This window comes from Uranotaenia lowii, chromosome 1, assembly GCF_029784155.1.
Source record: "Uranotaenia lowii strain MFRU-FL chromosome 1, ASM2978415v1, whole genome shotgun sequence".
Classification (NCBI taxonomy): domain Eukaryota; kingdom Metazoa; phylum Arthropoda; class Insecta; order Diptera; family Culicidae; genus Uranotaenia; species Uranotaenia lowii.
The window spans coordinates 147,241,970-147,256,022 of record NC_073691.1 but is presented as its reverse complement, the minus strand read 5'-3'; the positions used below and the strand labels follow the sequence as shown (position 1 = coordinate 147,256,022).

Here is a 14,053-nt window from a genome sequence, read left to right as displayed (position 1 = left end):
CCTGTGTCATGCATAGGGCTTATCTTTGGCAAGACTTACCTTCCTCAACATACATATGTATGTATGCAGGCACTATAATACATCTTTGGATTAGCATTGTGGCTGCAGTTTGCTTCTGGGGAAATCTCGAGACACGTTCCTTGGCCCGAAAGTCAAGAGAAGCGAAAAGGATAAGTTAGAGTAAGCCGGTGAAATGGGAGCAATAATCACTCTAATGCCCCCTCAAGGAGTAATAGTTAGATAAGATATGTGGGAGGAGTGGGGTTCAAGCTGCCTCGTCCTGGCGATAATAATGAACGACACACACAGCACCGAGACGCATTTGCATTCATAATCTAAATGTAGGACCCTCATTCACTCACCGCCTCATCGTTTCGTTTTCCTTCTGTCTTACTTCTTTCCACAGGCCAGCGATGGTCGCTTCACGACGCTCTGCAACGTCAACATCACAATCCGGGACGTGAACAACCATGGCCCGCAATTCTCCCGGGAGCACTATCTGGCCTCGATCGAAGAGAACTTCCCGATTGGTAAGTTAAATATTGGCGCCATTAATTGTGCTGATGGGCCATTCCTGAGCCAAGTATCTACTCTCCCTTATACATAGCACAGCCATTATCGGATCTGTGCTCCAGTCTCCTACCCCCTAAAATGATACGAGTTCAATCGGAAGCGGTATTTAGACCGTTTCGCCGAAAGTATTTAACCGAATGTTTGGATTTTTTTTGGGGGAAAAATCGCTTCCGGAACACTAAACACAGATATGTGGGCTGTTTAATTTTTTTTTATTTCATTGCTTTATTTTTATTGGCTCCAACAATCCGACCTTGAGCGCATCATGGGGCGCCATGGCCTAGGACAGATGAGCGAAATCGGAGAGCTGTTTGTAGAGCTTTGTGACAACAATAACATGGTGATCAGTGGATCGCTCTTCCCCCATCGACCAGCACATGAGGTAACTTGGGTATCCCGAGATGGCCGAACAGACAATCAAATTGACCACGTCTGCATCAGCCGAAAATGGAGAAGGAGCCTGCTTGATGTCCGCAACAAACGAAGCGCAGACATTGCGTCTGACCATCACCTCGTCCTTGGCGAGATACGACTGAGAATTGCGCGTGTCCAACGGCGCGAGGAGAAAGTCGGTCGTCGATATGACGTCCGCCGGTTGGAGAATCAGAGGTGAAAAGAGCATACGTTGAGCAGCTTGAATCCCGAGCCCGTTGCCAGCATTTTGCATTTTTGGTTCAACTAGTCGCCTGATGACCGGCTTCTGCGCACCTATCAGTGCCCTTGCAGGCGATTGATTTGTGCCCATACTCGACACAGCGGAAATACCTTTCCGGTTGCTAGGGGATGGCTATCTGGCAGATAGACCACCCCACCTTTAGCCGCTGACACTTGAGTGCTGAAGGTGCAGGCGAGTCTAGGATAAGCTGCTCTCGATCTGGCACACGACGGGCAAGGTGGCGAAACTCGAATCCTGGAGATAAGAGGTCGGGCTTCGAGTCGTTAGAAGAGAGGTCAGGCCTCGATCCTCCAGGCGGATAGGTTTGTGAGGTCAACCCCGAGTCTTTATGATAAGGGGTCGGGTCTCGAGTCGTAAGAGGAGAGATCAGGCCTCAAGTCGCGAAGAGGAGAGGTTTGTGTGGGAATCTCGAGTCATTGCGAAGAGATTTCGGTTCTCAAGTCGTTAGAGTATAGTTCAGGCGTCGAGTCGTAAGGATGAGAGGTTTTGCTGAAAGTGATCTCGTTAATGAGTATTGCCTTGGAGCGCACAAGCGCGAAAAGACCTCCCACTATTGAAGTAAAGTGTGTCAAACAGTTCGAGGTTGGAACCAGGTCTGCGGCCCCAGGTGGAGTTTAAGGAGTAGGGGGTATACACGGAGTATATCATGAGTCTTCCCATACCCATGGACCCAGAGTAGCAAACTGGGGGGACGCGGTGGCTAGCCGTGCTTTGAAATACAATTCGTAAACCGGGATTTATCACTTGTGGTTACCAACTAAAAAAAAAACACTTTAGTGCTGCGTTTGCTGCCGTAACCGGAAGTTTCACGAAAGCAACCTGTTTCCCGGATTTGGGAGGCCCTCCCCGCATCCTGATCGAAATCTGGTCCGTTTCGATCTTACGCAGATCCTTCAACGCACCCTTGACCTAAACATCCGTGGCTATCTCGTCGAGGTTTTTACCCTGACGGTAACCGTGAAGCTCAGGGCTTGGATTTCCGCAGATCCGCCAACTATCTCCTGGGTAAGCGCACTATACTCCGCGCTTTTCATCGTTGAGCCACGTCGGAGTTCGAGGATCATCTCGCCAGAACGTGTTGGGCGGATTCTCCTGACATCCCCTTCTGGGCTCACCTCAACTGACAAAGGACATGCGTAGGTACCTTCCGGTGCCTTCACCGCCAACGCGTCTCCCTTGTCCCGGGCCGGTTGAGTTAGGGCTTAGGGTTTGGTTTGGGTTTGGTTTTGACTTCCGTGACATTTTTCCTTTTGCGCTCAACCGTCTGCCACCCGGTGGGCGCTTCGGAAACTTGGCCTCTCTCTCCTTCTTCTTTTTCGCCTAGATCCTTCCGGACCTTAGGATTCCAGGCTCGTTTCTTCATGGCCTCGGGTCTCGTCTCCCTTGAGGACCCTCTTTTTCGTTTGCCATTTTTGACAAACTTTCCTTTGCCATTCGTCTGCACGCAGACGCTTACCTTCTTTGGTCCAATGATATCCGCCCGCAGAGGGGTAACCACGTCTTCATTTGCATTCTCCCGACACTTCGGTGCGGTGAGCAGACTCACCACCGCTCGGTTCGCCTTAACGAACATCGCCATTACGTTGGCTAGTTTTTCACGGACCTCCTTGTGGATGTTAGATTTCTGGATGTTAGATTTCTCTCAGCTGGAGTTTCAGGGTCCTGAAGCTCCGGGGAGCTTACGAGTTCTTCGACTGCTTGCTGAACTCCGAAGAAGGAGTCTTCGTTTCCTCCTGCATCTACCGGGCGTCCTCACCAGCTCGGTGGGTTGTCTAACCGGCGCGCGCCTTTGCCCGCTCCTGGCGAACGGATTAGGACAATCGTGCTTCTCCGCCTCGCTTACTTCCAGCCGCGTTTTGTTTTTATTATTTGAATTCATGATTGATCCCACGAGTTGCGAGGTAAGTATACAGTCCACTGTACTAGTGACCTGCTTAGCGCAGCAAGGACTGGAATACTGTGGGGTGTGTCCTGGTGTCCCACAGGCTACCGTTTGGGACTGAGGTGATTTAACGACCTGCCATCCTTCCAGGTAAATCGGCACAGCAATAGATGTTCCTTGTTCCTCGTCCGAATTCGAAGGGTCTGTTGCGGGCTTGTAGTTAGGAACTGGAAAAGGCAGTTAAACGTGCTTGTTGATGAGGCAAGAGAGCCTGGACCAACTTCCTAGCCGAAAAGGGAGAAAGAGCCGCTGGCAATGGAAAAATCCGATTTATTTATGACATTTCTCGCCGCCTTAGTGGTGCAAGGACTAATGCTAGGATGCAGCTAAAAGATCAAGCAGGTCAGCTATTCATCGATCGAACAAATCATCCGTCGTGTACTTACGGATCGCCTTTCACAATTCGCAGTATGCCTACGTCGAACGAGGACCTTCTTTCTCCGGGGTTTTCTTGGTGACTTAGCGTCGAGGCCTGAAGAAGCCGACCGTGCATGCCTGCCTCGAAGCGGTCGCCTTCGCCCCTGGTGATGCTGATGTCAATTCAACGGCAGATGCTAACGCCGCCGTCGGAGCAGGAAGCCCGACACGGCTGGAGCCGCCGAGGGAATAGAACTGGAACTGGTTGCCGATGCGCCGCGCTGACGCAGATGTTGAAACGTTTTGCTGCTTTTCGTGCGCAGACCGCACTGAAATTGAAGCCGCAGTCGGAATAGAATTGAAGCCGCAGTCGCTGGATACGAATTCCGGAATCTGCTGCCTTTGGGCGCAGTACACCCTTTTGAAAGCGCAGTCGGAGCTGGTAGCCCGACGAAGCTTGTGCCACGGGAGACGAATGCCGGAATCTGCTTTTGCTCGGAGCCGCTGCCTTTGGGCGCAGTACACCCTTTTGAAAGCGCAGTCGGAGCTGGTAGCCTGACGAAGCTTGTGCCACGGGAGACGAATGCCGGAATCTATGCCATCGGTGCAGTGCTCGAAACAGCGTTGAGATCGGGCGAGGAACTTTCTAAAAAGAAATTGGGGAAAAAGGGCCGCCTTCGCGAAAGCCCGTATCAGCCGCCAGCCCACTTTTCTGATGATTCGCCAATATACCTTTAGCGACCCTTTTTGCTTTCCTTTTTCCTCCAGGCCCGAATTTCTTGCGAACCAATTTTCTCGGCGCTGGACGAGGATTTCTCTTAAGGTGCTTCGTGACGATCTTCGCCATGGCAGGTGGCACCACAGTAAGTCGGCGTCGTCCCCCACCATACCGGTTTTTGACACTTCCTGCTCTCCAGGTATCTTTCAACTGTACGGTATACAAAACTTCGGCACACACTTATATCGGAAAGCTCACGAACTATGTCCTTCTGGCGTTTGCCAGCTAGGAACAAGGCAACCACAGTGCTACGTTTCTGTTCGAGATCCATTTTTCCGGATAACACCTGATTACAAAAGTAACAATTACATCCGATGATAGCTAGGACTTAATGTTAACAAAGCGACGAGGGGTCGTTCAATACTGTTTCGTGTGCAACGAAATAATTTCTGTTGAAGTAATGTAGCAGTTCAATTGCCGGACCCTGTAATACTGGAACAAATCCAGGACTCTCTTCTGCTGGTGTTCGTTGATTTAGGAAAAGCATTCGACCGAATGAACCACGAAAATATCTGGACTGCTCTTAGACGACGAGGGGTCCCAGAGAAACTAGTCCATCTCATCGAAGCATAGTACGAGACATTTTCGGGCAAGGTCTTGCTTGACGGTGTCTTGTCCGATCCCATTCCGGTGGATGTATTTTATCATTTCTGCTTTTTCTCATCGTAATGGATGAAATCTTGAATGGATCGATTGACTGTAGACCAAACCGAGAAATGCCGTTGAATCCTTCGATAATGGAAAAGCTGCACGACCTTGACCTGGCAGACGATATTGTTTTGCTAGCCCAAAGACAACAAGACATGCAGAGCAAACTCGACAACCTCATCGAAAGCTCCAAGGCAGCAGGTCTCAAAATCAATATCGGAAAGACCAAGTCGATGGAAATCAACATAGTGAATCCTTCCAATTTCGTGGTAGCTGGGCAATAAGTTGAGAAAGCGGAGTGCATCCAGTATCTTGGTAGCCAGATAATGACTGATGAACACCGAAACCCGGTTCAGAAGGCGATCATGTCAGATCTCTCTACAAACAAAAATCCGAAGCTTCAACTCAAACGTCAAATCCGTAATATTGTACGGTTTGCGAAACTTGGTGCACATATGCGGTGACGACGCGGAAACTGCAAGTTGTTGTGAATCGCTGCCTGCGGAGTATCATCCGCGCTTGGTGGCCTGGCAACTGGATCTCAAATGAGGAACTCCATCGCCGGTGTCATCAAAGGGCGCTAGAAATCGAGATTTGTGAACGTAAGTGGAGATGGATTGGGCACACGCTGCAGGCACTTGAATGGAATCCAGAGGGACATCGAAGAAGAGGCAGACGCAGAAACTCGTGGTGGCAAAGCCTAGCCGTTGACTAGGAACGAGTGAAGACGCTGGCTGAGGATCGTCAACAGTGGAGGTCTTTTACCACTGCCCTATGCGCCGTAGTATCGACACGGGGCCACTAAGTGAGTAAGTAACGGTCAATTGCTTCGACCATGCATACAGGAGCCTTTTTCGTCCCGTTCACCGTGGTGTAATTGGCTAACGCGCCGTTGTACTGAAGCGAAAATTGCGGATTCAAATCCTGCCGGTGAGCCGTTGTATCTTTTTCGATATATTTATGATATTTACGGCTTATGTGTTTTCTTTCTTTGATATCTCATGTTTCTCTTATACTTCACATGCCCTTTGAAAATGCGATCATTTTTCAGGTACGAAGATGTACCAAGACGAATTCAATTCAAAATCATTAGATTTAATTTTTTCTGTTGTTTGGAAATGATTTTCGGAATTATGCTAGGGTGCCTTTGAAACAACCATTGAGTACACTGAGTGCAACTGTATTGGATGAATTCGATACAGCTAGGCTATCCATGTCTACTTGTCTGTCATTCAGCAGCAGGAGGGCACCAGCCTGGTAATGATAGCCCTGGCGTTAATGGTAATGATTATGATGACCGTTTAGCGGGGCCTCGCTGGGTCCGGCCGCAGGGATTCGAATAGGACAGCTAAACGCTTCTACTTAATGAAGTTATCGAGGTCGAAAATGTGCTGACATTGTCGATAACTTAAAATGGAAAAAGATAACAGATTAAATCAATTTTGCTTAGAAAATTTCAAATTTATGAAAAATTATAGCACGTAAGCATAAAATAACATAAAAACTCATTCGTAGAGCCTTCGTAGAATACAATGCCAATCATGGTACACTCGTTTGGTGTCATAATTAGGATAAGAAGATGATCAGAAACGGACCAAACAATTTTTGGCATTGTACCAATTTTCTCATAAATACCTTCTGTGCACTGATAAACGTGAGAGCCTGCTCTTGTTTTTTCTCGTTCTGCGAAATTAATACAAATTAGCATTCGTTATTTGCATTAATTTCGTTTAGGGTAGATTTCATTAGATCTGAGAATTATGGAGTAGTTTTGTACCTTAAACCTTTCGGAAGGTTTCATAGAGTAACTTCTCGAAATTTTCATCACCTCCTAGAAGGAGCAAGCAACCTCAACCCAAGGTTCCCATCATCCTACGAAAAGCTCGTAAAAATTTATGTTCCTTCATTTCGAACTGTGCAATAATCAGCCAACATACATAGGTGGGAAGACAATGTACATTGTCACATCACAATTTCTGTCCGGAACCCATCATTTTATGACCACACTGGAACGAGGGATAAACTGGAACTGGTCGATCCTTTTTTTTAATTTAAAACAGAATAGTACATTTAGGAACCAACGGCACTCTCTGGAACTGGCCTAAGCGTGGCTGATGATAGGGGTAATTAAAGCTGATACCTTTTGATCGATTTTCTTACCATCCTTATTTTGATTGAAGTTGAGTTGAGAAAACAACAGAAAATGGTGTAATAATTCAAAAAGTTACCGAATAAAAGTTTAAAAAGGGCTTCTTATTTAAACAGTATTGTTACACTTACTAAAAATAGAATAAAATAAAAATATAAAAACAAACAATATTTTTGTTTCTCAATTTATCTAGTTTCATAAAACATTTTTGTTTCAATGATATGTGTGAGATACCGGTACAACAAAATTAGAAAGACTGTCAAAATTACGATACCAGATACTCTACCTCTTAGATTTTTTACAATCTCCAAAATAGTTCAATCCATATGAATTCTTAGATAAGCCCTCAATGAGGAGAAACCATCTCACAGACGTTCAATCAATACCGTAGCTACAGTAGTGGCAGCACGCTTCAGTAATGCCAAACATACTAATCCTTTTATCTTGTTTTGTGTCCTTTTTATTTCCCTCGGTACTACTTCCGGACATCGATTCATCTTGGAACGGCATAAAAAAACCCTTCGACCGAACAGGAACCAAAGTCGAGCAACTGGAAGCCATCGATCTGGATACCGGAATCAATGCGGAAATCAGGTAAATATAGACAGTTTTACTGCTACTCCTGCTCAGCTTCGTCTCACTGTATCGATTTTTCGATTGGTGCATTAAGCCAATATATTTAGAACTTGTGGTACATTGAGCCTTGTCCCTCATTTCTAAAGAAAAGGCTAGACGTTTTTTTTTAATAGATACAACACTGAGAATTTATTTCCAATACCAATTTCATAAGATACATTCGGTTCAGTAAAGTTACAAGATTATCTCCATAAAGGCCTACAGCAGCCCCAGTTCTATGAATACTGACTATGAAGAATCCATAGATTCTTTCTTCCTATTAAATTTTAAGAGAGGAAAAATCTATAATTTTTAGCTTTAAACTTCCTTCGACGTTGTCACACGATAGTTTAAAAATACTCGGCGATCTAAGCGTAGGGGAGGAGCGGGCTATATGCGCCTATCAAGCAGAACACTGATATAATCAAATATCACATCGAATATGTGTACAAAAACTATATACACGTGTGCAGGCATCTGTTTTCTATACATTGGAGTTATTTTTATGTTAAAATTTTTTCTTCTGTTTCCAAGAAAACGATTTTTTTATAAGTGTTGTCTAAAATGAAGAATCTCAAACCATGCGGGCTAAATGCGCCTATTTACGTTTTGAACAAAATTTCTGTTTTTGGATAATATTTCCGTATAATTTCAATGAAACAGCAAGAAAGTAATAATTTCCGAACGACAAAGCTGAAGTTTTATAAAAATCAATGTATATTATTATTTTATGGAATAAAACAAAAGTTAGGGTTGGAGGTAGTTCATCCATGAGAAAAACTTTATCAAATCTGTTTTTAGATCTTCAATTCTCTCTTAAGATGTTATTCAGAGCTTAGATTTGAAGGTTCAATGATAAAAATCATTAATTTGTTCTATTTAACCTGTTATTTTAGGATGGAGGCATTTTACAAACATAATGGGGGCATACAAAAACACTATTATTCCACTATATAAACATTATTAAACCTCCACAAAAGCTAAAATATGTTTTATTTCTTATGTTCATTTGAGTAAGAAACAAAAACCTTCCTAGTTTTAGTTTTAAGCTTCTTTATGTATAATTTTTGAAAGTCGAAATATTACATCTGGAGAGGGTGGACTGTATCTCGGTGGGTGGCATGAAAAATAACCACTGGCTGCCCACTCCCCTTGTGGGATTGGGCCTCACTTGACAACCCCTGTGGTTGCCAAACCAGTGGAGGCAGGTCGGTGGACAGGCTGCCTGGAATGCCAAACAATTCGGTGGTTGCCACAGAAACTAAACTCTTTCGGCTCTGAAAAGAGCCCTTTGGGGTGTGGCAACAGAGAACCGGAAGCAAGGACCTGGAGCAGCAGCACGGAGAAAACACTTTTACTTAGCACTTCATATTGATGTATTTTTCTCTGTTCACTTTCTCTAACTTTATTTATTTACACTCCGGAACTTTCTCGAACACTCTGGATAAGCGATCACCGTTTCGCTCTCGCGACGCAATCAGCTCCGTCCGAGCACGACGACGATGGTGCGAGCCGCTTATTCCTCTTAGCTGCTTTTCCTCTCTGGCTGGTTCTCTCTCGCTGCTCTCTCGGGATGCTCTCTTGTTGGCGGTTGAAAATAAACTGAACTTGCGCGACCAACGGGACCGCGCTTTTTATAATTTCGGCTCCTCGCGCGCTGCTCGCTGATTGGCTGATGTTGTTTCTCCCCGCTCTCTTTCTTCGCGTCGCGTCCTTACTTCAGACCGCTCTGCGGACTGAACAACATCAAAATGTATCAATACCTTGTATGATTTATTTTTTTTTTGAGTTTGTAGATTCATAAAATTCTTTCTTGCCTTTTGTTCTAAGCGTATCACCCTCAAAATGCATTGGTCAGATTAGCTGTCTAGTCAGCCATTTCATCAAACAGTCGTAGGGTCATAAAACCCGATAGGCCCATTTAGAAAACTTTTCCCCTACTTTGGTATCGGTTTTGCATATCGCTTGAACAAGGACACAATAATCTTCGTTCAAGGGACCTATCGCTAGCGGAAATCGCGTTGACGCTTAAGAAATCGTTAGGGCGCAAAAATTGTATAGAAACCGACACACTAGAGCTGCTTCTCATCGAGTTTGGAATGTGGTGGCCCTGCATCACTTTCTTGATTATTTCAGTGGCAAACTCTCATTCTCAGAGAATATCATATCGGTTACATCCAAATCTTAAGAAGATCCTTAAGATCCTGAATGCGAAAAGTATCTATATACGTTAAATTGAAAGAGGTTTATCGATAAAAGCAACACGGAAAAACAGCCACGTTCCGATACCTGTGTTCAATGGTCAACTCAAGCATTGAGTTGAGACAGCGAAATCGAAGTTCGTAAGCCTTTGGAGCGTATTCGCATCGATAACGCTCTGGTCCTGTCAAACTGATACTACTTTTTTCTATTGTCTACGGGTACTCAAAAAGACCATAAACCATCACTCTTGTTGGACAATTCCAAGAGCTGCTTAGTACCTCAATGTCCGCAGTCCACAGGTCAGAATACATTGTAAGTATGGAACTTACCACAAACTATTAAATGCGCAATTAATTAGAGCACGATACTTGTTGGATCAAGCCCTGTATGACGCTGCTAATGATGGTGAATGTCCGAATGTCGGTCAAGCTGAGGTTGTAGGAGGTTCAGCTGACGACTAGTTCGGTCCAATCCCAATGACAGCATTCTCTACCGTAGCGATGTACGAAAGGCTCATGCCTGGTGGGTATTCGTCCGGTTCTCAAGCTTCGTTACATGGAATTGACAGTCACTGGTAAGTTTGGTAGCGATTATTCAAGGGGGGATTTTGGATAGTTGGTAGAATCCAGAACCAGGTTTTCTTGTTCTAAAACGTAGGGGTCCTGTTCCAATTAGACAACAGGAATTAGCATGGGTCTTACGGTAAGAGAAAAATGGCGCATATCGCTCGTCGTTCCGACCTGGCGTCGCTATCGATCGGTTGATAACTCAGCAGCTCTCCAAGTTAGCCCTCTTGTTGTGGGTTGATGAAGCTTTATAACTGCATTCTGTTGGTGTGCTCGTCGCTCGTGTGTTGTTAGCTCGTGTGCTCGTTGATGAGTCGTTGCTTCGAAGACTGAATTTTGAGGAAAGGCTTCATACTAACCGCTCACTCACAGCGATACTTCATCACTCAATAAAGCTACCTTAAACCGCGAAAAATCTCTATCACCTCGATCGAAGTGTTATCTGATGCTTACAACGTCTAACGACGTCATTGAGCAATGCATGATGTAGGTTCTTCTCTTGGATGTTGATGTGTTACGCCTAGTCTTGGCGTATTATCTGCTACGTGTTTAAGTTCTAATGAAGTTTTTTCTAACTTCGTATTAGGTTCACGTGTTTATTAATACTATGGAAACTATGTTTCAGATTTCTTCGCACTCTTCAATTTGATAGCCAGAGAATGCCAGTTTCCCTAACACACTTTTTTGCTAACGACTAATCTAAGCGTCTTTCTGGAATTATGTTAATCGACGATCTGTAACATTACCATAGTTTTAGCAGCTAAGAAGGTGCTGTGACTAAGGACTAAAAAAATCGTATTCAAATCGGAGCAGCCAAGAAACAAAACCGCGCGAAGTTCACCAAAGTTCTGACCACAGCATGTTCGCGACTCAGCAAACACGTGATTGTAGGGGATTTTTTTCAAGGGGAATCCGATCGCCGGAAAATCGTGAGCGAGCCGTGGCAGAAAACCTCGCGAACCTCGCGATTCTGGTTCGTGAACCAAATTGGAAAACGCATTGCACACTTGATGGTCGTGTTTTCCGTTTCGTTATTTTGTCTCCACATGGTTGTTGATTGCGCCAAATGCAACACGTGGACAGAAGAAATAAATCGATTTTTCAAAGTTTTCATAACAATTTCTTGAAAAAAATTTACAATGTTGTAAATTTAAACGACGTATATAATTTGTGAATTGAAGTTTGTCCTTTCTGATGTTAAACAACGTCAAATTTGGCAAATTTGTATATAGAGTTCCGAAAGGATGCAATCTGGCCCAGTAACAGATAGAAAAAATATTGATTTAATTATCCGAAGGATAAAAAGTTCCTCCGCATCCTAAAAAGATGTATGGGGTGGGGGAAGGATAAAAAAAATACAAGTCCAATCTAGAAATGTGCTGCTTCGGCATCTTAATTGTATCCCCTTTGTTATTTTCAAGTTTCTTCCGAAGTTCAAATTGAGGAAGTTATATAAGTTTGGAATCGAAATTTCATGTCATGGCAGAAAAAAGGAGGCATTAACCGTGCGATGAAGTTTTGAAAGCGAGGGAAAACCATTAAGATAATACAGAATTTCAATGTTAACTCATTGCGGACCAAAAAATACAAGATATCTAGTTTTTTCGCTTGACGCGTTTCCGAGCCGGACAAACCGGGCAATTTTAAATAAAAACCTAGCAAAATCCGGGCAATTAATTTTTAAAATGTCCATAAATCCGAGCATCATCTGGGCAAAAAAACTTTTTTGTTCATCAGAATTTATCGACAGGTTTTGAATCGTACTTTAAGATCCAAAACACCTTTCATGATTATTTTTTCTCAAAAAATTCCGTTTTGGAGGAGAAATATTAAGCTATTAAATAATTTATGATGCAGGCCTTGAATTGCATGTTCTCTGTCAATTTTGTCATACGTTGACGAAGCGCTGAAGCCAATCTAGAAGCCAATATGTTAGATGCGATACCGGCAACTTCTGACAGACACCTTAACCAATCTGTATAAAACTCAGAAAGCGCCACATGCTCTTTTTGAAGCCTTAGGGTCAATAATAGGACCGGCACGAAAGCTTCACAGAATTTATCCATCCGTACTTACTAACAGTTGGAAACATAGAGTGATGAACCCATAAAAAGAATTTTGATAGTTTTGAATCATAAATAATGAATAATTAATTTGGAGTTATTCATTTTAAAGTTGCGTTGTGAATTTTGATGATCGAAAAATAATCTTCAGATTATAAGTAGATAAAAATGACGAAAAAATGGTAGATAAAAAAATTGCAGAAATCAATTCAAGAAACTCAATCGAAGGAAATTCAGACAATAAACGGTGATTTCAAATCCAGTAGTAAGATCAAGATCGGATTCAGAGTTAATGTTAGAGATTATTAAAATTTAAAAATAACAATGCAAATTTGTAATTTATTTTCCGACGTATCATTAATTCTATCGGTTTTTATCATTGATTGAGTATCATACTCATTTTTTTTATTTAAAAAGATTTGAATTGAGAATAACATGAATTTATTGTAATATTTAAAAACTACCGTCCCGTTATTGTGGTCAAAGTCCGTTTTCGCTTTGACAAAATAAAGTACGCACTCTTATAATTCGGGTTTTTCTCTCCTTGGAAAATTGTTTCGTCTTCTTATAAGTTAAAAAGAATTCAATTCTTTGCAAAAGCCGTTGGAACTAAGGGTTTCATTATTTCTTCATCCTTTTAGGGGCATGTGAATAAGGTGGTGAAAAAGCAAGTTTCCGTAGATATTTGTATCCCTCAAGCCAAAACCCCTCAAGAAAGTTTTTTTTTTTTTTAAATTACTTGAAAACTCTTCTTTATTATTATTATTATTATTGAATTAATTTATCAATTTTTTATAATATTCACTTTAATCCAAAATATTCATTGATACGTTTGCATGTGTTTTCTTATTGAAACTTTACATATGGAATCGTGGTTGTCTTTTCCAAATTTAAAAAACAGTTATGGAATTTTACACTCAACCTCTACTACACAAATGTAGTGATTTGGATGAAATTGTAAGGCTCTAAGATTTGATTTGATTATTTATTCCTTAAACGGTTGTTAAAGATCATTATAAGGGCCTTCTTGTGTCCATTCTAATCCATAATTTTGTCAAAAAGCTATATTTAATTCAATTGACCACCCAGGAGTTGACATGGCAGAATGAATTTGATTTAATATTTAGAGTTTCGTTAATCTTAAAACGCTGTAAGTTATCAACAAAAATTTTTTTTTTAATAAACTTCAAAATAAAACAGAAATATTCCATACAATAATTGAAAGAACAGTGGAAAATGAAGAACTTCCTGCTGCTGCTTGAAGCACAATTTATTACCCGTAGGCGTACCTAAAAAGAGACGCACAGCCTGCCTACGGAAGAAAATCGAACAACCACGCGTTCCCTTCCAAAAAAAAGTTCATGAACCTTTTCGCTAAATGGTTCGTGAGCCAAAATCGCGGGGAAAATTTTCATGTATGTTACGATTTCCACGAGCGAGACAGGATTCAAAATCCAAAAGAATCGTCTGTTGGTTGGACTGCC

At 42.7% G+C, this 14,053-nt stretch overlaps 1 protein-coding gene across 1 annotated transcript in view; it reads left to right on the top strand.

Annotated features, from left to right (window-relative positions):
- The window catches only part of LOC129738010 (cadherin-87A), a 565,342-nt gene that overhangs the window by 389,337 nt on the left and 161,952 nt on the right, over positions 1-14,053 (top strand). The window contains exons 9-10 of the mRNA XM_055729186.1: positions 407-530; positions 7,657-7,717. Of these exons, the coding sequence (XP_055585161.1) occupies positions 407-530; positions 7,657-7,717 (185 nt within the window). The remainder of the gene's footprint in view (positions 1-406; positions 531-7,656; positions 7,718-14,053) is intronic.